Source organism: Polypterus senegalus, chromosome 8, assembly GCF_016835505.1.
Source record: "Polypterus senegalus isolate Bchr_013 chromosome 8, ASM1683550v1, whole genome shotgun sequence".
Taxonomy (NCBI): Eukaryota; Metazoa; Chordata; class Cladistia; order Polypteriformes; family Polypteridae; genus Polypterus; species Polypterus senegalus.
Window position 1 is genome coordinate 189,443,510 of NC_053161.1, and position 22,472 is coordinate 189,465,981.

The following is a 22,472-nucleotide window of genomic DNA, read 5'->3' on the forward strand; positions in this document are numbered from 1 at the left end:
ATTCAAGACTGATTCAAAGCCAAAGAAAAATGTGAGGGGCAAGCAGGTGTGATGTCTTTCATCAATGACATCATGAAGATGGACAGTGTGGTGCTGGTGAGCCTGTGGGAGTCACTGGTCTGAAGAACTTGTGAGATTTCCATCGCCAAACATGACAAGAATACTGAAGGAGGTGACGGAGGGCGGTGAGTTAATGGAGTCTTACCTGACAGAGAACCATTAAATGTATGGACACAATGAGGAGAAACGGAAGGAGGGATACAGGAACACAAAACACAATGTTACTTTCTCTGGGTCTTTCTGCACACTGCTGTTGGGTCCACCACTGACACAGATATGCCTATTTGGTGGCTTTGAATAACATTTCTTTCAATTCCTCTGATTCTCTCTTGTATGTTATCTATGTACATTTGTTCCTTTCCCAGTGCTTTTAAAATGATTGTTGTATAAAAGAAAACAAAAACACCCCACGGTAGAAAAATGAAACACCCCCCAAAAAAAAAAACTTCTGAATTTTCCGAAGCTGCACTAATTAATTTAAACACCCAAATATATAAATATTGTACCTTATACATTTACATATGTTCCTAAACCTGATGCACTTATAACCCATACTGTATAATGTATACACAATCACATCTCACAAGCCCAAGAACACTTGTCACTATAAATATTTACAAATACACATCCCAAATAACTTGTATACAAAGTCAACACTTGCTCTGATTATGCTAGACACAAATCATAACAACATGTCTCACAAAAATGCTAGCCTCTAACAATGACTCCAAACAACTTGTGCCACAGTACACATATCTCTTTAAACTTTAAGGAACACCACTTACACAAAACACGACATGTAACACAAACCTTGAACATCAATAATCCTCTGTATTACATCAAAATCCAGTTCCAGAATGTTCAGAGGATCACACAAGAAAAACAATCAGCAATGACGTCCAGATATTAAATGCACAGTCCAGTGCCAGCTGACTCCAAATGAGCAAAAAAAAAAAAAACGAACAATGTCATCCAGGATGAGTGGTTCTGTAAAAATAAAAATATAAACAGAAAAAGATAAAAATAAAGGTGAACTCACCTACCATTCATATGACCTCCTGCTGGCAGATCATTTCAACCAATGATATAAATAAGGTTTTAAATACTTTACCCCAGATATGTCTTTCTTTGACCATCTGCCAGTATAATCATTCCACTTAGTTGGTTCTTATATTCCATTATGGCTATTGACACATGGCCATCCTTGTTGCACAGAATGCCTTCTTTTTCTTGTCTTCCTCTTGTGTAACCTCATTGCTTTTTAAACACATTAACCAATCACAGCATCCTCTATGGAAGCCCTGACATCCTAATAAGGACAGCATGGGCACATAGAATTGCTCAGGACACTAGTAGCATAAACATGTTTTGCAACAAGAGGTGCAGTGAAAGAAAAGTTAAACAATACACTTTGGACTACGTAGATATGTTAAATCTATTAAAAGCGTTCAAAGGGATCTTCCATTTGACATGGCTACTGCTCCCTCCTTGTACGCTTCATAAGCCAACAACTTACCTTAATGTTTAGTAATAATATTTTTGCCTTTCTTTACCAGGAAGTCACGGATTCCATTGTTTCTGCCATATTTGATCTTAGCACCCCCTTCAGGTCCATGTTTGTAAACATTAGGATTGTGTCTTTATTTTTACTTTCCTAAATCATTCTGGGATTAACAGATTTATTTCCCACTCATCTTGTTTTTTATTCAGAAGCTTCACCATCAAATTTACATGAATCTTATTGTTCCCATGAGCCCTCACTGGACAGCTCCTGTTTTCTCCAATTTCATAACTCATGCTTTCTTCAGCACAGTATAAACCCAATATGTCTACAGTGCCTGATGCTGTCTATTTGGTCATCTCCTGGGTCTTCTTTCCTGGACAATTAACTGCAGTCCTTACAACATGGACACACATTACTGGTCTGCTCCAAGCAAAGTCCATATTAGCAGCAGTCTTTTAGTTTTTTATGTTGTTCTTCTGGTGGTTTACCTCACAGTACACTTACTTATACTTGTGTTAATCCACACTTCTGAGATTGTCTTCTCTGTCTCATGTTGTCTCTGCAGAACCAAACCTCTTGCTGGACATTCAGGCCAGTCTCCAGCCCTCTCCCATTAAGGCTCATATTAAAGGTAACCCACTGGTCTCCTGTTTCTAGTCAGCTGCTTTTCCATTCTTCTGCTCCACAGTTTCCTTACTTGTTTTCATTTTGACTTTCAGGCATTTATGAGACACACAGAGATGGTGTGTCTAAATCCACAAGAATTCTGGAGGATCAGGCTTCTCTTGGTGATCCACGCATGAGAGCTGTGAGCTTTGAAACTCGATACACAGAGCTGATGGTCATCAAACAGTACAAAAGAACCTACAATGAGAGGCTCCATGAACTTGAGAAGATGGGGAAGACTCATGCAGAGCTAATAGAGGAGCGCACAAAAGAGAAATGTGAGCGAATCTGGACTGAACAGCTCTTTAGGAGGAGTCCTGGAAGTGAGATTACTCCCCGTACTGTAGTGGTCAGTGGGGTGGCTGGAATTGGGAAGACCACCATGGTCCAGAAGATCATGTTTGACTGGGCCAGAGGCACTCAGTACCAGAGGTTTGCTTTTGTGTTTCTTTTTAAATTTAGGGAACTCAACCTACTAGACACAGAGTCAGAACCACAGATGCCTCTGACCAGGCTGATTGCAAGGCACTATAAATATCTGAATGACCCAAGACTGACAGAAATCCTGCAGAAACCTGAATCTCTCCTCTTTATATTTGATGGACTGGATGAGTACAAACACAAACTGGACTTTACACACAGGAAGCTCCCTTCAAACCCAAATGACTATTTCCCTGTCCATATCTTGGTCTCCAGCCTGGTCAGAAGGACATTACTGAAAGGCTGTACAGTCCTGATAACAACCAGACCAACAGCTCTGGAGGCCCTGGACATGGAGAGAGTTGATCAATTTGCAGAGATCCTGGGGTTCTTCCCTGAACAAAGGCTGATATACTTTAAGAAATTCTTTGGTGATGCTGATTTGGGTGCTGAGGCTTTTCAGTATGTGGAGGAGAATGCCATCCTGTACACCATGTGCTTCAACCCCTCGTACTGCTGGATTATCTGCTCTGTGCTGAAAAGTCACTTCATGACACCTGAAGAAGAGCGAGGAGCTGCCCCCAGAACTGTCACCGAGCTCTTTGTGATGTTCCTTCACAACATCCTCACCAATCATAAGCGAGAAGCCAAGAACCAGCGAGAGATTCTGATCAAACTAGGAAATATGGCTTATTATGGGGTGGTGAATAGGACTCTTGTGTTTTATGAGAAGATGGAGATGTCCTCCTTTGCTCTCCAGCCAGTTATGCTGTCTCCATTCCTCTCAGGGATCCTCAAAGAAATCCTTCAGAGAGAAAGCACTCTGGAGCACACGACATACACATTCTATCACCTCACCCTGCAGGAGTTCATGGCCGCCTGCTCCTTTTACCTCGATCCATCAGGGGGCATCGAGGAGCTGCTTGTGAAGCTGGAGTCATGTGAAGATGGCCGGTTTGAGATTCTCACTCGATTTCTGGCAGGACTGGCCAGACCTTCTGTTTTTAAAACACTGGGGGGAGTCCTGGGGGAGTTTGAGAGGAAGACAGCAAAGCAGATACTGGAGTGGGTGAAGAAGATAGCTGAAGAAGTGCTACGCGGACAAAATAAACGTGAAGCTCTACGAGTGTGTCAGTGGCTCTATGAGACTCAGAATAAGAGATTAATAGGAGACGCTATTGGGAAAGATTTAAAGATGGACTTTAGTATGATGAGTTTATCTCCTCTGGACTGTGTTGTGCTGGGCTCTGTCATCAGCTGCTGTGGAAAACTTGAGGAGCTCAACCTGTCCAGGACACAGCTCACTTCAGAGTGCATCATGAGACTGACGCCGGGGCTCATTTGCTGCAGACAGGTCAAGTGAGTAATAAAACCTTCATGAGTTTAGTTTGATTGTTTGTAAACTCAGATGAGTTTTATTCAAGTCCTTACGTTCAAAGTGTATGATCTCATTAGATCTTCAGACCCCATCTTCCACTCTAGAGGAAGTGATGTCACAGCTGTTATGTGTCACATGGATGTGTCACTCTGCTATCAGCTGTTCCTCACATCAGTGGCACAGTTACACTCTGCTCAGTCTGAGCCCAGGGTCTGTCTGAGTTGTAGTACTGCAGTAACTGCTTGATCATTCCTTAAAATTTAGAAATGTGTATCTCCATTCAGAAAGATTGAAGCAAACTTTGTTTAATTATTGTTAAGAGTGATCATAGTAGTCATTGTCAGGTTCAAGTTGTGACCATGAGGAAGGTGACCTTTATGCTGACTTAGATGGCACTTTGTGTGATCTCCTTGAGCAGAGAGGATTTAATAAAGAATTAAATTGTTCTGCCGAGTGGTCAGCACTGCTGCTATCCACAATGAGATCAGAAGATACGTTTAGTGATAAAGTGGACACTGGTCAGGGTCATGGTGGAGTGAATGATGTTAAAAACAAAGCAATAAGACAACAATAATACCTACATATGGTTAATACAGCTTAACTTTTAATCAGCCCTATAATCAGACCAATGAAAACACTTCAGCATCAGAGGCTGTTAAATAACAAAAGCATTCATTAAAACAACACAACATGATAAACATTTAGAGCCATTAACAACAACATAGTCAGTGATGCCTTCTTTAACAAATAAAATTCACAAACACCTCTTAAAGAAGCCATTAAAGGTGATAAACAGCTGAGTGACAGCCATGTCTGATAACAGCAGCACCTCTCAGTGAGGTCACAGAGCAGCCTCAGTACGTCACCTGTGTGTGTCCTTCAAATTGGACAGTCAGAGCCAAATGGCCAAACTATTCCAACTACCATGGCTGCTTCAGAATTGTTTTAAGATATTGCAAATGGAAGAATTAGAAGAGAGCGCATACTTATAGATGATGATGACTGGCTTCTAAGTCAATTTAGATTTCCAAGAGCTGTCCTCTAGGGTCTCTGTGGTGTTAGAATATTAGGAGGGTAGCTGATATCATTTCTTTGATGGAATACATTAAATTATGTACATTTTAGATTTTGTGAGTTTGAAAGCAGCTCCCCCGCAAATTTACCATTTCTGAGTAGTGAGCTACTCTTATTGTTAATATTATACAATAAAAGCATACATTTCATTTATGTCTGTAACAGCTGGTGTACATTTATAGTACTTGTAAAAGTTAGGGTTTTTTTTTTTTTCACTCTTATTCTCTCAGTCACAATCATGATACAACATCCGCCCTGCTACACCAAATCCTACACGGTTACTTTTTATGTGAAACTGGGAATAGCTGTAGATGTGAGTGGTGTTTTGAGACAATGGAACTGGACATTCTCTGATCTGGAGGGATAGAAGCTGACACACAAACGCTGGTGAATCTGCCTTCTTCATATCTCACTGTCACTTGAATTTTTTTTTATTCAGTTTTATTGATTGTTCCTGCTCACACTGAATTAATATGCACCTTATGGTCCATGATGTCAAAGCCGCACTGGCAAAAAAACAGAGATATATGTATATATGATATTTGGAATTATTAATTTTTTGACCTGCATAGTACATTTTGGAAAACATTTTGTGGCACGGATGCAACATTATTCATATTCATTCGCATGCCTTCTTGTGCTTGTAATCAGTGATGGCTTTTTTTTTTTTTTCATCTTCCCCAGTCTCCACATTTTGGTGCATGGTGGAGTTTCTTTTGTATTCCAGGACATGCAGAGGAAAGAATAGTACAGAGAGGTCAGTTCCACGCTATATGCAATCATCAGATTCAAATGTTAACAGTTCACACACACGCAAGGACCGTCCTTCCTACATTTATGACATGCGTACCTGTTGCAATGTACACACTTCTCTCTATGCTGTGGTTCCAATTATGCTGAAGGGGCTGGGGGAAGCAGTGGTCTCGTAATAGAAGCTTTTTGATGTTGCATTGTTGTATTTTGCTTCATCCATCGCCTTTTCATGTAAGAAGTGACAACGAAGTTCCCCTGCAAGGTGAGCCATGAACACTTTTCTTTTCTCAGTTGCTCCCATGCATGCCTTGTACAGTACATGCACGTTAATTGCCGCCAAGTCAAGCATATTATATCACAAGCAACTGGTCCCCTGTGTGCTCCTGCTCCCACTAAATAAGCTCACGCCTTCTGGTGCACAATGTCAATGCAGCACCGGGCAAAACAGAAAGAGTCAAATATATGTGACATTTTGAGGAAATCATTCTATGACCTGAATTGTGCCAATCAGAAAACATCATCTCACTAATGCAATATTATTTGAAAACAAACTGTGCGGCAGACTGACTGGCAGGATGACGCCCTACCTCTTGCTGCATCCAAACGGTGCCATCTTTTACCTTTACGCCTGGTGCAGCTGCGTTGTTCTTATATGTGAGTATGAGGGGGGTGCTTCTGTTCTTTCTCCAATCTGAGTTCACCTCTGCTATAGCTCTTCTTTATTTGAAAACAGCAGTGTCAGATCAGGGGGAGCGTGAATGCGACTGAGAGAATTAAACTGAATAAAACAAAACGAGAACCTTTACAAGTACCATACATTTAGATGGGCTGTTACAGACTTAAATCAAATGTATGTTTTTATTGTATAATAGTAACAATAAGAGCAGCTCACTACTTAAAACATTTATTTTGAGAGCGGGGAGGCTTGAACCAGCGACCCTTTGATTAGGAGTCAATAGCTCTTTCCACTGTACTAGCAAAGAAGTCGCTGCAATGAACCACACTAACATGATTTCTTTTTCTTCAGTTATAGTCTTGAATAAAAGCACAATTGTTTTGTTATATTTATACTTTTTGTGAAAGTGTTTATTTGATATTTGGACTTCAGTCTTCACACACTAAACACTTCACATCTACATTTTGTCATTAGTACTAAAACATGAAAAAAGGTTGTCTTTTAGGTATGTGTTCAAAATTTCTTGCATTTCCTGTCATCCTACACTTACTTAGATCATTGTAGACATGCAACACACATGAAATGCATGTGTTCCAAATAACAATACATTTTTTTGCCTATTCAGCTCTTGGTACCTGACTCCCTGATAAACAAGGCTTGAGCTGGGAAAGCGATTTTTGTTGTTTTTGCGACGGTGGGAGGATGGGATAGCAGGCTGATTGCTGCTTGGGCTTATCGACACATTTACGAGAATATTTAAGTTGGGCCGGATTTACGAGTTGTTTCATAAGCTTTGGTAATTCTAGTGTTACCTAAAGAGGAATCGTTTTCAAATATATTAAAAACATAAGGGAGAAAACAAAAGGAGAAAAAGACCTGAAAGAAAAGGAAAAACAGTGAAAGATCTACAGAAGTCTAAGCCATTATCAAGTTCAAGTTCATGATATGGCCCACCACAGACTGAGCTTGAGGATACAGGTGAAGGAAGGTTGGCAATCAGGACCCCACAATGCAGCATCCACTCTTGACAACAGCAAATGTGTGAGTGAAAAAGGGAGGGAGGTGGGCAATGAATATTTACCACCTTCATGTTGCATATCTGAACTGGGCAGGGCCTCAACATCCACGTCATCAGCCTCTACCAACAACACACACCACCCATTGTGTCAACAACATCGACTCTTCCTGGATACATAACTCAGCAATCTCTGCACAAAGAAGACAGAGAATTGCTGTCTGAGTTGAAGGTACTGGTTACCACTCTCTGGGTGGATATAAAGAAGGATATAAAGAGAACACATAGCAGAATACATAAGCTGAACCAGGACAAAAAAATCAGGGGATATTTTTAAAATATGTTTAATGTAAAGTTAAAGGGAAATCTATCAAACATGGATGAAAATACAATAGGAAAATATTAGCAACATGGAGTATAAAATCAAAGTACTTGTGACTGGGATGGAAAAAGTTAAGCAAATGTTTATGACTCACATTGAAGAAACAGAACATATAATATCTGCCACCAATAAAAAAAATAACTGTTGTAGAATCTCATTGTAAAGTGCTTTGTGATAAACTAGTAGTGTTTGAAGGTAGATATGGAAGAAACAACATCAGAATCAAAAGACTTCATAAAACCTTGAAAATCATAACCCAGTGAAATTTATAGTTAAATTATTTTCTAAATAATAGCAGAGGGCTTTAAATCTGACACTGAGATCTCAACTGCTTATTGTAAACACAAATTAAATGCCTCAAAGCTGAGAAGCCTGATTGTCAGATTTGACAAACTATGGAATAAAGTGTGTCAAATCTGTCATTTCTAAGAGAGAATGAGGAGATTATAAGAGAAATCATCTGAGTTATTTTAGATAAACTTTATTAATCCTGTGTGGAAATTCAAATGCATATAACAGCAGAAAAATAAAAAAACAAAATATAGACTTGCGGGACAAATAATACATCCAATCAATAAATCAATAAATAACTTAATGAGTCTCAGGTGGGAGCAATAAATTGCCTGATAATGGTGTGCAGAAAGGACCCCCAGAGATGCTTCTTAGCATATCATGATGGAATGGGCCTGTGGCTAAAAGTTCTCCAAGATAGTGTACCTCCTGGATGGAATCGGGGGGATTTTTCATGATGGCATCCAGTTATGCCACCATCTCTTTTTCCACAACACCTTCCATTGTGTGAAGGGTTCACCCTGTGATGAAGAAGACTTTCCTGGTGAGTTTGTTCAGGTATTGTGCTTCTTTTGTGCTCAGGTTGCTTCCCCTGGAGACCACAGCAGGGAACACCACAATGCCTACCATGGACTGGTGGAACATTTCTAGCAGCTTGCTGCACACATCAAAAGACCTGAGTCTCCCTAGCAAGTCCAGTCTGCCCTGTTCAGTGCCACCTTAGGGTCAGATCAGTGCAGTTTGTTGTTTATGTGGAGCCCCTGGTATTTGTAGCTCTGCACCACTTGCATGTCCTCCTCAGGAATGGTGACCACAAAATGAGCTTCAATCTGCAACATCAAACAGCACTTACAGAAAGCTGAAATTAGACATCACCTCTTGTTTCCAGCTAAACTAAAAGTAACAGTCGATGGCAAATTCAATATCTTAAGTTCTCCTTAAGAAGCAATTCAACTGCTAAAAAGACTGATTTAAAACATGAACAGGAGGTACATTGTGTCATTGAAATGCTAAAAACAATCTGCTTGTGGCTTTGCTGATCATTAACACTAGAATCCCTGAAGTTTATGATTTTTTTTGTTGTCCCCGACCTCCTTAAATTTTCCTGAGATATGCATGTTCTTCCCGTGTCTGCGTGGGTTTCCTCCGGGCGCTCCGGTTTCCTCCCACAATCCAAAGACATGCAGGTTAGGTGGATTGGTGATTCTAAATTGGCCCTAGGGTGTGCTTGGTGTGTGGGTGTGTTTGTGTGTGTCCTGCGGTGGGTTGGCACCCTGCCCAGGATTGGTTCCTGCCTCGTGCCCTGTGTTGGCTGGGATTGGCTCAAGCAGACCCCCGTGACCCTGTGTTCGGATTCAGCGGGTTGGAAAATGGATGGATGGATGGATGGATGCCAAGAACGTCATAGCTCATTATCACTGCCGTAATAGGCCGCTTTTATTTTGCAAATGTGTGGATTATCAGAATGCAGTTGTTAGTCGAGCACACAAACTCAGCTCAGTGTGTCCTCCATGTTGGAGATCTGTGACAATTCAGAGCTTGTCCAATGATATTTTATTTGTGGCCCTTGTCACTTGTATGTCACTTTCATTTGTACACATTTTACTGTAGAAGTTAAATGTCACCACATCCTTGAGTACTTGACTTAAAAATGTGAAGTCAGCCAACACCTTAAAGTCTTATCAACATAAACATGAAAAGTGAAAAATAAAAAATCAGCACCAAGAACCGAGAGCTCAGTCGTGTGTTCAGATTTGCACCCTGGTCCCTGACATGTGTCTATCCACTGTGCCACTGTCCTGTTCATGTCACACGTTTGAGTGTCTGTGTGTCACTTCAGCCCTCCTTAGCCTTCACACTTTGACCAAATGTTTAACAACACAATAATCAAACACTTCAGTCAGTCCACATTTTAGGTCATCTAAAGACACCAAAGCGTCCCATTTGATCAAAGCCCTGATAAATCAAATTCACTGAGATGGCCGCCTTTTCTTCACACCTCCTCAGGCTGACTGAAAGCTCATGTTCCGCCTCCTCTGTCATTCTGGCCAATCCTGATTCTCGGTTCTGTGGCCCAGTGGCTGAGGTGCCACACTTGACATCCCAGTGACACGGGTTCAGGTCCTGTTTGTCACTTGCTGTGTGACCCTGAGTGAGTCACTTCACCTGTCTATGCTCAGAGTAAGAATACAAGGAAAGAGCTGGACATGTAAAGTGACTTTTAATTGAAAGGCGCTATAAAATAAAGGGGATGGCTTTGTCTCATGTTCATATTTTTTAACTGCAGTGTCTTCATCAACATTTGCACATAAATTCTAATTTGTAAACTGTGTACATTTGTCCACTTTGTCACAGTGACACTCAAACACATTTTATTTGATTTTGATTTTTCTATTTTTATTATTTTATTCTCTGTCTTATTTATTATTCAGTTTTTAAATTTGGTGTTTAAGTGTCCATGAAGAGCTGAGGCCTGTCCAGAGTCCAAACTCTCTACTGACCACAAAAACTCTTCAGTCCACCATGTTTATGACCCTTGAACCCGTGTCACCAGCCAGCTGAGTGGAGTTTGTCCATTGAGCTCAGGTGGCTGATAGGCCTTAGAGAAGATGACTGGACAGAGTGGAGTGTCACTGTGAGCAGCCGATGACCCTCTGTGTGTCCCTCCTGGATTGGACTGTCATGTCCTCTCGTGTCCCATCACCTCTCCTGTCACCTCTCCCTTGTCACTTATTTATCTTTGGGCTTGTTGTGTTTATTTGGCCTCTTGTTTGTGTTGTAAGTTCGTGAATAGCGAACTAAGCCTGAATGACGGACAGAAATCTGAGTTTGTTACTCGGCTGTCACCAACTCAGAGAAGTGCGTCTGAACACTCAAGTGTAGGAAAAGGTCAGTCCTGCTGTGTGACACTCCTGTCTAATGTGACAGCTGACGTCCTCTCATCACTCAGGGTAACCTGACAGACAGAAGATGTTTCAGGTATATAACGCCTTGAAGGGCAGCACTGGTGTGGAGTTCAAATTGTGTTTCAGTTCAAATGCTAGCAGCAGCCTGCTGTCCAGTGACACACCTGAGCATCCAGCTCTGCTTGTTGTCATCATTTAACTTTCTGAGACCCCTGATGGTCTGTCTGTTTGTTTGTCCACATGTCCTCACTTCTCTCTCTTTGTCTTCACAGCATGACATGGTGTCGTCTCACCTCCACATGCTGCTCAGCTCTCTGCTCAGCTCTTTCTGCTCCATACTCACGACTGACTGAACTGAACCTGAGCAACAATGAGAACCTGGAGGACTCAGGAGTGGATCAGCTGTGTGTGGGGCTGAGGAGTGAAAACTGCAAATTAGAGAAACTGAGGTAAGTGAACAACAAATGTGTGTGTGTGTTTGTGTGTTTGCTGAATTGTATTTCTTCTGACTTTATGGCTCTTTATGTTCCACACCCACCATATAAACATTGTTTTTAATCAGGACAGACATCAGTGTCACACGTGAGCAGACAGATGGATGTGATGAGGACACAGCTGCAGATTTCTCTTTAATTGTTAAATTTTTAAAGACAGCATTGTGACCCTGAGCCCCTCGCCCACAGTGGTCTCTTTCATCCTCTTGTTGTCCTTTCTGTTCAGCCTGTTGTTTTATTTCTTGTCCCACAATCCCATGTTGTCCAATCTATATTTTAGTCTCGTCTTTGTCAACAGGGGACTGTAGGCTTTCCTCAGTCCTCTCCCTTGACGGTGATGGGCTGGTAACCCTGAATCTTGGGTGACCACCCACAAAGCACATGGAGCATAGCAAACAATTTTTAAACATAAATTATTATTTATGATTATTACATCTTTCCTGAAGAAGGGGTTGGAGTTGCCTCGAAAGCTTGCATATTGTAATCTTTTTTAGTTAGCCAATAAATGGTGTCATTTTACTTGACTTGTCACTTTACACATAAAGAAACCAAATAATAAAAAATTAAAACATAAAAAAAGAACAAAATAAGCAAAGAAGTGACATTTGAATCCCAGCCAGGAGTAGAACCCTGACTGAAAAATAACATATCCATTGTCAGTTGTGCCTCCATATCACTCCTCTGACCTCCTCACTAAAGTTTTCTTAAAGCCACTAAAACAGAATACGATAGAGAGTCAGGAGGACAGAAGAAGTGACCAGAGTGACAATGGACAAAGAGGAGGGGACAACTGGAGCTGGACTGAGGTGACAGACAGGAACAGACAGAGTGGGACAGCAAAGATAAGGAGAGACAAGAGAAGGAGAGAAACAGAGAGAAGTTAAAAATAAAATAAAGGAAGACATGAAACAGAGAAGAGGAATGAGGAGTGTGAGGAGGACAAACAGAGGAAGAAGAGAACAAGTGGACAGCAGCAGGAGGAGGAATGAGCAGCAAGCCAATAACAGCAGGAAAGGTCACAGGATGAGCTCTGCAGGTGTCCACCATTACTATGAGTCTTCTGTAAAGGTCACTTTCTATCAGAAATGGTCAGTAAAACAAAACATAAAGCCAAAGATCTGTAGGGAAAGTGCACTGAAATAGTCAGTGGGCTTAGTGACTAATAGGTGGCACTCATTATGTGACATATCCAGGGACACTGAGAGGAATTCTGGGAAGGTGATGTGTCACTGAGGTACTGCAGAGTGTGAAGCGGCGCCATCTTGTGTTTGTAACTCACAATTGTTTTTCTTGTGTGGCATTTAAAAGAAACATCTCCTTGTAAAATCTAATCACTGCAGTATATAGCACCTTTTTGTGTTTTTATACACATGTTCAGCTGCAGATTGCTGATGTAAAACCCCCGGCCTCACAAATCCTTCTTTTGTTATTTCAATCCACACATCTCAGTTCCTCAATGGCAGCAGACAATCAAATGGCCAACTAGAGATGTGAATATTCTGAGTGTCACTACACGGCCATTAAGAACTCCTGTCACACTCGCCCTGTGTCCCCTGTCACTCTGGTCACTCCATCAGCATTCTTAATAAAGTGTCTGTTTTTCCATTTTCATAAACTGAGTGACAGATAATGCAGAAATCAAATCTGCTAAAAAATATCGTCCATCTAACATGTCTGGCATTTAATGTTTGGCATTTTTAAATCCTCTAAGTTTTTATGATCAGTTTGTTTAATAAAAGGACACACAGCACCTTCACGACAATGGTGACACTCCTTAAGGGACAATGTCATGGCCAACAGTTTGTGCTTCACTACATTAGAATTATTTTCAGTTTTCATGAAAAATATGCCAAAGGTGAACATGACTTGTGTCTGAATGTTCTGTGACAGAATCCCACACACTTCAATATCAGATGTGTCCGCTTCACTAGTGAATTATAGCGCCATTTCAGGATGGCTCAGCAAAGGAGCACAAGAGACGAGAATCTTTAAACAGTCAAAGGCTTCTCGAGCTTCAGGATTTTACAAACATTTCAAGGAGTTTATTAGTAGACTGGTAATTGGAGAGATAAAATAAGAACTCAAAAATTGTTGGATTCTGTGGAGGCTTCCAAATTGACCAGATGTTTTGGTGATGTGCTGGTAATTCTGGACATTTGTGCTTATTAAAGAAGTTTTGTGTTTCAAATTCAGCGTTTCTGTGTGTTGCTTTAGTGAATGATTTCCAAGTGGGCTCACCGTCCACAGACAACACTTGAGGTTTAAATTGTAAATGAACAGTTTTTATTTACAGTTGTTTGACTGAAGAGGAGGTCATAAAATTCTGTGCTGCTCCTGAATTGATTAACGCCATGTTGTCTTTATCTGAGATGCAAACAGATGCCATTAAAGAGAAGTCTGACTACGAGGACCCATCACACCAACTCTCATGTCATGTGGGCACTTTAGTTTCCCTGCACCTTGTGATACTCAACTACTTTAGTAACCACAATAGAAACTTCATTTTTATGTAATAACATAATTATGGTTATTTTTATTATGCTTTGTTATAACAATGACAATATTACCTAAGGTTATGTGTAAAGCTACATTTTTTTATAAATGTTTTACAAATTCCAAAACTAACAAGCAGGTGTGTCTTCAGAAAACTATCCTGAGAAAAAGCTGTAATTAAATTAAATAAAAACTTTAAATATGGGCTTTTAGATGGTTACATTGAAAAAAAATGTTATAGTTCACTACAGTCTTAAGTTATCTAAAATATATACATTTTAATATACATTTTATATGCAAAAGGTAAAGTGGCAGAGGTTCGTGCAAAAAGATAAAATGTTGAAAATGAGGTTTGGGACTTGAGCTTGGCTTATTTCAACAGGTGTGAAACTAGTCCTGACACCCAGATTTCACACCAACAATAACTCCCTGTTGACAAAGAAAGAAATAAAGCTTTTTACAGAAGCTCTCATTTCTTCATACAATTCTGCTCAATGATTCGTTTGCTGAAAGTCCTCAGTGTTGTTATGTAACAGAGAGGATGTCTGCTAATTTACACAAAGTGTTAACACCGACACTGACGTTCTCACAGCTGCTCTGTCATTTTAACTGCCATGATTTTGCCCAGCGGTGTCCTTATATACCCACCATGACGTGACCTGAGTGAGTTGTGCCCTCTTCAGTATTCACTTTAAAGCTGCACACTGTACTTGAGCGCTCAATGATTTTGTTACGTGAAGCTGATAAAATGGGCTTCTTGTTCCCTCAAAGACAAGTACTTGAAATTGGTTTGGCAACTTTGTGAATCATAATGAATTGATGAACATAACCGATAAAGTAATACTTAAAAAAAGAATCCTTTTATATCATATCACATTGTACTACTTAATGCAAATGCAGGAAATTTAAATATAGAGCCACCATCCACATTGTCTATAATTAATGAGTTATGCTATAAATTATCCACTGATTTGTTATTTCATTTAATTGTACAAACAATGTTCAAGGTTCAAGGTTGCTTTATTTAGTCAGGTTTACACAAGAAAACATGAAATTTGCCTTCTCAGTTGCCTCTGATAACAAGACAGACAGAAATAAAACAAAACAAACAGAGACAAGACAGGTTAAGTAAGGTAAGACAGTTTGAATGTGCATATTTATACAATAATTGTTACAGGACACGTATCAAACCTTAATCATTATCTCTGATACTCCTTATTAAAAAGTCATATGGCACTAGGAAGAAAGGAATTTCTGCAGCGATTTCTGTGGGTTTTCAAAGCGACTGTTCTTCCTGATTTACAGAAGTTAAGTTCTTCATGTAATGGATGTCTGTCGTCTGTTGAGATTATTTCTAGTTTCTTTAGCGTTGCCCTCTGAAACACACTTACCAGATCATCTCCATCAGTCCCAATAACTTTAGCTGCATGCTTAGTAATCTGCTGAAACTTTATAAAATTTTGGTTTGTCAGACCACTAAACCAGGCAATGAAACAGAAAGTGATGACAGACTGGATTAGACTGTGATAAAAGGAAAACATGAGGTCCTTGCTTACTTTAAATATTTTGAGTTTATGGAGGAGAAATGAATGCTGATTACATTTAGAGAATAGTTGGGGTTTCTTTTGTATTAGTATTCCAATTAAGATTATTATCTAAGTTAGTTCCTAAGTATTTATATTCATTCACGATTTCTACCTCCTCCTCCAAAATAACAATGGATGAACATACAGATTTCTGTCTCTTAAAATCAAATATAATTTCTTTGGTCTTTTTTACATTCAGAGTGAGAAAGTTTTTATTGCACCAGTTTACCATCCAGTCCACTTGATTTAGATAGTGGCTTTCATCCTCACCAGATATGCAGTCCTATGGGCACACTTGATAATGGAGCAGTTGTCATTGTTAGTCCCGGGTAACTTAAATGAATAGTAATGGTCATAAGACACAGCACTGCAGTTTGTGTTTGAATGAATGACTTTAGAATGACTGTCTGTCTTAAAAGAAAGTCCTGAGTCTATAATGTGATAAATGGGTTTATAATTGTACTATTCAGTTTTCCAATCAGTATGTGAGGCTGGATGCTATTGAACGGTGAAGAAAAATCCAGAAATAATACTCTGACATATGAACCAGGCTGATCAAGAAAAGTATAGACCTAATGTAAAATAGCAAGCAGAGCATCCTCAACACTTCTGGCTGCACAGAAAGCAAATCAGTAGTTATCTTGAAAAGACTTTGTCTCTGTCATTAAAATGTTTTTACTCCAAATATTCAAAGTATTTCATTGGAATAGAGGTGAGTGCCACTGGTCTGTAGTCATTCAGACAGCTTGGCCTGGAAACTTTAGAAATTGGGGTCGTGAGTGTTTCCACAGCTTAAGTACAACGCCAAGTCAGAGAACAGTTAAAAAGCAAATGACTCCTGGAGAGAGCTACTTCAAGTAGAACTGTCATAGCCGATCTGATATACCATCTGGCCCCACTGCCCTGTTTGTTTTAACCCGCTACAAACCTTTCTCCACTTCAGATAAACTGAACCATAACACAGCAGAATTCCTGGGGCCTAATGCATAAATTGTGCGTATGCACAAAAATGTTGTGTAAGCCCGTTTCCACACTCAAATTGCAATGTATAAAACCTAAACTTGGTGTAAAGCCATGCACATTTTCACACTAGCTCAATCCCTGACGTACGCAAATTCAAACTGGCGGCACCCAGCATCAAAACAGTGCTTTTGTTCCAGTGTGGTATCCCTTTCTTTTTTAGTTCCATATCCTTGACGTGGCTTTATAAATACACGGAAATTAACTGCATATTGTTTATTAGTTTAAGGCATCAGATGGTAAGTAGCCTTTAACAATATAATGGTCCACAAATTGGCCAAACTATTCCAAATACCATAGCTGCTTTAGTGTTGTTACTCTCACTGCACCTTCTTCTTTCAGCTGCTCCCATTAGGAGTTGCCACAGCGGATCATCTTTTTCCATATTACTCTCACTGCACCCCTCAGAGTATTTATATCACTGTATCTGAGGGGGGAATCACAGCTGTACAGCAGCTGATCGGAAAGCGAATTATCGATATACAGCATCAAGCACATACTGCCTCAGCCATGCTGTCTATTTGAACTGCTCTCATATGACAAATGCTTCAGAGCCTTTCCTGTACGGACCTTGCAGTTCAGAAACAGTTTCATCCCAAGAACTCTAAACACACTCATCAATCCATCAATTGCTCCTTGTAAAGCTGTTTATACTTATAAGTACAATTACCTCACTGTAAACTTGCACTACAGTTATAATATTGCACAACCTGAACCACTTGCGCATATTTACATATGATGACAATATCATTTTTAAGATGAAATGCAGCAAAATATGTTTATTACATTATACAGATAAAATGTTAACATCATTTACATAATCTATATTGTTAATAATTAAAAATGTGAGGAGATGGTGGCGCAGTGCTAGCTAGTTCAGACTCTGTTCCTGCCTTGCGCTGTATTCTTGCTGGTGCTGGCGTGACAATGGAAGGACAGATGTATAGAATAATTAAACATGTACTATGAAGATATTTCAATGTTCCTTAAAAGTTTTGAAGAATCGGCGTTCTAAGCTTACAGATGGCTTAACATCTATATCAGAGTTGTGATTGGTTATTTGGAGAAAGAAAAGGAAGGACGGGAATTGGGGTTTAGTACGTTTGAAAGAGACAGTACTGCTGTGATAAATTATTTCATCGAAGGTCACGCATGGCAAAGCAATCTGTGCACAGGGCGCCAGCTCGTCACTATCACTGCGCCACCGTGTTCCCATATTTAATAACATGCTTTAACATCTATAATCATGAAAATTATAACAAGTATACATCTCAGTATTTTAGTTATTCAGAGAGCTGTAATATTACAAATGTAATGGATTCTGTGTCCTGTCAGAGGAAGAGAGCCGGTTTAAGAAGCACGTAGTGATTCACACACATAGAGCACATAGAAGAACAAATACAAAACAAAGCATTTAATGTGCTACTTTACAATACAATACACAATACAGTTTATTTTTGTATAGCCCAAAATCACACAAAGAGTGCTGCAATGGGCTTTAACAGGCCCTGCCTCTTGACAGCCCCCCCTTGTCTAAGAAGACAAGGAAAAACTCCCAAAAAACCTTGTAGGGAAAAATGGAAGAAACCTTAGGAAAGGCAGTTCAAAGAGAGACCCCTTCCAGGTAGGTTGGGCGTGCAGTGGGTGTCAAAAGAAGGGGATCAATACAATACAATACACAGAACAGAACAAATCCTCAAAACAGTGTACAAATAAAAAATTTAGAAGTACGGAGCAGAATTTAACAGTAGATTTGGATTTGTTTAGAGTCCTGGAGACCTCATCCATCAAGCTGCCTCCCCCATTTGGCCATTCCACGCTGAAACAGCGTTGCCAGCCAATCGATGAAAGGACCCTCTTTCCCATGATTCCTGATCCTCCATCAGGGATGACTTTACCATAGGCAGGCAAACAACTTGGCAGGTGGGCGTGGCACCAATGCCACATTTGGAGTACCGAGAAAGAAACAGAATAGGTGAGGGTTAGTATTCAAATATAATATCATGTTACTTATGTTTTAGTGCTAATGACTAACAACAGAGATGCAGTCTGTACAGTTAATCAGCAGCTCTAGTCAGGATATGCTAAACTGAAGTAGTGAGTCTTCAGCCGGGATTTAAAGGCTGAGACTGAAGGGGCATCTCTTATAGTAGCAGGAAGACCATTCCACAGTTTAGGGGCCCTGTAACTAAAAGCTCGACCTCCCACTGTTATTTTATTAATCCTTGGAATCCTAAGCAGACCGGCATCTTGAGATCTTAATGTGCTCAGGTTTGTAAGTCATGATAAGTTCAGACAAGTAAGCCGGACCTTGGCCATTTAATGCTTTATATTTTAAAAGGAGGATTTTGAAATCTGCCCTAAACTTAACTGGGAGCCAGTGTAAGATTTAAGAACTGGAGTTATGTGTTCATATTTTCTTGTTCTTGTAATAATTCTTGCAGCGCATTTTGGATTAACTGGAGGCTGTATAGAGAACAGTTTGAACAGCCAGTGAACACCGCATTGCAGTAGTCAATCCTACTAGAGATAAATGCATGAATTAATTTCTCAGAATCCTGTTTATTTAGAAAGCCTTAATTTCCTAACATTTTTAAGATGGAAGAAACATGTTTTGGACAACTTTGTAATATGTGCTTTAAATGACATGCTAGAGTCAAAGATAACTCCTAGATTGGGGCTGATTCAGTAAAATTAATTGGGATTCCAACTGAGTTAAATGATGACAAAATATTGCTGTGATCAGCGTCATTCCCTCCAACAATTAACATCTCTGTTTTATCTGTATTTAAAGACAAGTAGTTCTCATTCATCCATTCCTTTAATTCACTAACACAACTAATTAAAGACAACATCGGAGAAACTTCATTTGATTTAAATGAAAGGTATAACTGGGTGTCATCTGCATACGAGTGAAAATTAACATTATGTTTCCTAATGAGAGATCCCAGTGGAAGCATGTAAAGTGAAAACAGTAAAGGTCCCAGTACTGAGCCCTGCGGACACCATATTGAACTTCTGTGTATAATGATGGAGTACTGTCAGCACATTTCTGTACATACTGGAATCGATTTGATAAATAAGAACTAAACCAAGCGAGCACGGGGCCTGTAAGCCCAACATCATTTTCTAGCCTGTGCAGTAAAATAGAATGGTCAATGGTGTCAAATGCTGCACTTAAGTCCAACAACATAATTACAGTGGAGTTTCCTTCATCAGAGGATATCAGAATGTCATTTACAACCCGTGTTAGTGCGTTTCTGTACTATGACCAGTGCGGAAACCAGACTGGAATTTCTCAAATAAATTGTAATGTGTAAGGTGTGACTGAAGCTGACTGGCGACTACTTTTCTAGTATTTTAGAGAGAAATGGTAAATTTGAAATAGGCCTATATTATTTAGTATGTGTGGGTCTAGGTCTGACTTTTTAAGTAATGGTTTAATGACTGACACTTTTAGTGCATCAGGTACTGTGCCATGCAATAATGAACTATTGATAATGTTAGAATAGGAGCTGCAAGAACATCCATTGCACTTTTTACTAGTTTTGTTGGCACTGGATCTAGGGAACAAGTAGTGGGCTTCATTTTAGCAATTAAAGTTAAGACTTCCTGCTCAGTTACAGGATTAAAATTATTAAAGTGCTGAATGCAATGGGTCTGCTAAGCCAGTATGTGGTTTGTACTGTGATGCTGAGATCTGGGATCTTATATTTTTAATTTTCTCATTGAAGAAGTTCATAAAGTCTGTACTGCTAATATCTGTTGGTATTTTGCACTGTTGATCTGAATTCCATTTGTTAATTTAGCCACTGTTCTAAACAGTACCGAGGATTTTTATTATTGCTATCTATTAATGTAGAATAGTATTCTGAGCGAGCTTTAAAGAGGGCTTTTTATATTTATTAACACTCTCTGTCCATGCAATTTGAAAGACATGTAGCTTTGTTGTTCTCCATCTGCTCCAGTTTTCGACACTCTAATTTAAGAGCTCAGTGTTTTCATTAAACCAGGGAGAGTTTCTATGTGCTTTGATCACTTTTGTTTTAGGGGAGCCACTGTGTCCAGAGCATCTCTCAAGGTCACATTATAATGTGATGTTAGCTGATCTAAATTGTTTTCCACGTTTACATTTGATGTTAACTGATCTAAATGGTTTTCCACGGTTACACTCACCTCACTCAAAGTATCTACAAATTTTGAAGCAGAATTACAGTCTAGATGTCGCACTGTCTTTATTTAATAGAGTAATATTTAAATTTTGAATTTCAACTTTACAAGTTATAATTAAATCTGATGTGTAGTTATGATTATGAGTTGGACCTTTGACAATCTGACAAAATCCTACTGAATTTAACAAATAAGTAAAACATTTGCTAAAAGTGTCAGTTTCCACATCAATGTGTACATTAAAATCCCCCATCAGGACTACGTGATCATAATTTATAGCCAAATCAGATAGATGGTTGCTAAATTCTGTCATGAACAATGAATATGGCCCTGGTGGTCTGTAGACTAGCACTATAATTGTGTTGGTATCTATTTTAATATATTTAAAATGAATGCCTCAAAGGATGTAAAGTTGCCTACATTTTTAGAAGTGATTTGCATTTTGTTACAATGAATTATTCTAAGTCCTCCTCCTCGACCAGAATCTCTAGACTTATGAAGGAACGAGTATCCATCTGGTGACGCCTCAGCTCGGGGAACAGTGTCATATTTACTAAGCCAGTGAGAAGACACAGATCAGATTTTGTACTAAATATTGACTAAAATATCATTTACCAAAACAGCTTAATTGCCAAGAGAGTGAATGTTCAATAAGCTGCATTTAAAACTGCATGATTCTTTCTGAACTGGTGATATATTCTTTGTTTTAATTTAAAGTAAATTTCTATTACAGATGCCCTTGTTGAAGGGTCTGGTTTTATCCCTTGGTCTAATTATACACCTTATTTTTTGGTTATCAATTAATTTAAGGTTTGTATCAAGACTAAATTTACTGGATACCCCACAACAGGGATTTTGGGTAACAGCTTCAAGATAGTAACGGGTGGAATAAACAACAGCTTGTGATTTAAGATCACTTTACTGCGGCCTGGATGGTGCTCTAATCAGTCAACCAGGCAGTTTTGCTGCCATATTTTGGTATAATACATAAGATCCTCTCCAGTTAGGATGAAAAGATCTCTTCTGAAAAATCCAGGCCTTTCCCAAAAATCATCCCAATTGTTCACAAACGCTATGCTTTTATTTGCACACCAGGTTTCTAGCCAGCAGTGAAGGGAATGCAATCTGCTATTAATCACATCCCCTCTATATAATCTTGGTAAGGGGCCAGATACAACTAAATTCTGACATTTTCTTTTAGCTTTGGTGCATAGAGAGATGAAGTTCCTCTTTAATACCTCAGATTGCTGTAAATAAATATCATTAGTGCCGACATGCAGCAATAAGGTAGATACTTCATTGTTGGCGACACGGTCCAATGCGGCCTCTATGCCAGAAATCTTGGCCCTGCGAGGCACTTAACATTAACTGCTGGTTTAACATAGTTTGGAATTCTAACAATCCACACTATGGAATTGGCAATTATGAGCACTTTCTTATTCTCAGTTTCCACAGGGGCACTGCGGAGAGCTGAGAATCTGTTCTGGGTCCGAATTGGTGACCTGGGTGCCGGGGGACTACATTTTGGATTCTTAGACCCCCGTCTTACTGTTACCCACTCGCCCTGTGGCTGAATTGGCGCGG

General features: G+C 39.5%; 1 protein-coding gene across 1 annotated transcript in view; it reads left to right on the top strand.

Annotated features, from left to right (window-relative positions):
• The window catches only part of LOC120534775 (NACHT, LRR and PYD domains-containing protein 3-like), a 104,267-nt gene that overhangs the window by 45,775 nt on the left and 36,020 nt on the right, over positions 1 to 22,472 (top strand). The window contains exons 4-6 of the mRNA XM_039762355.1: positions 2,130 to 2,195; positions 2,284 to 4,009; positions 11,398 to 11,574. Coding sequence (XP_039618289.1) covers positions 2,130 to 2,195; positions 2,284 to 4,009; positions 11,398 to 11,574 — 1,969 coding nt within the window. The remainder of the gene's footprint in view (positions 1 to 2,129; positions 2,196 to 2,283; positions 4,010 to 11,397; positions 11,575 to 22,472) is intronic.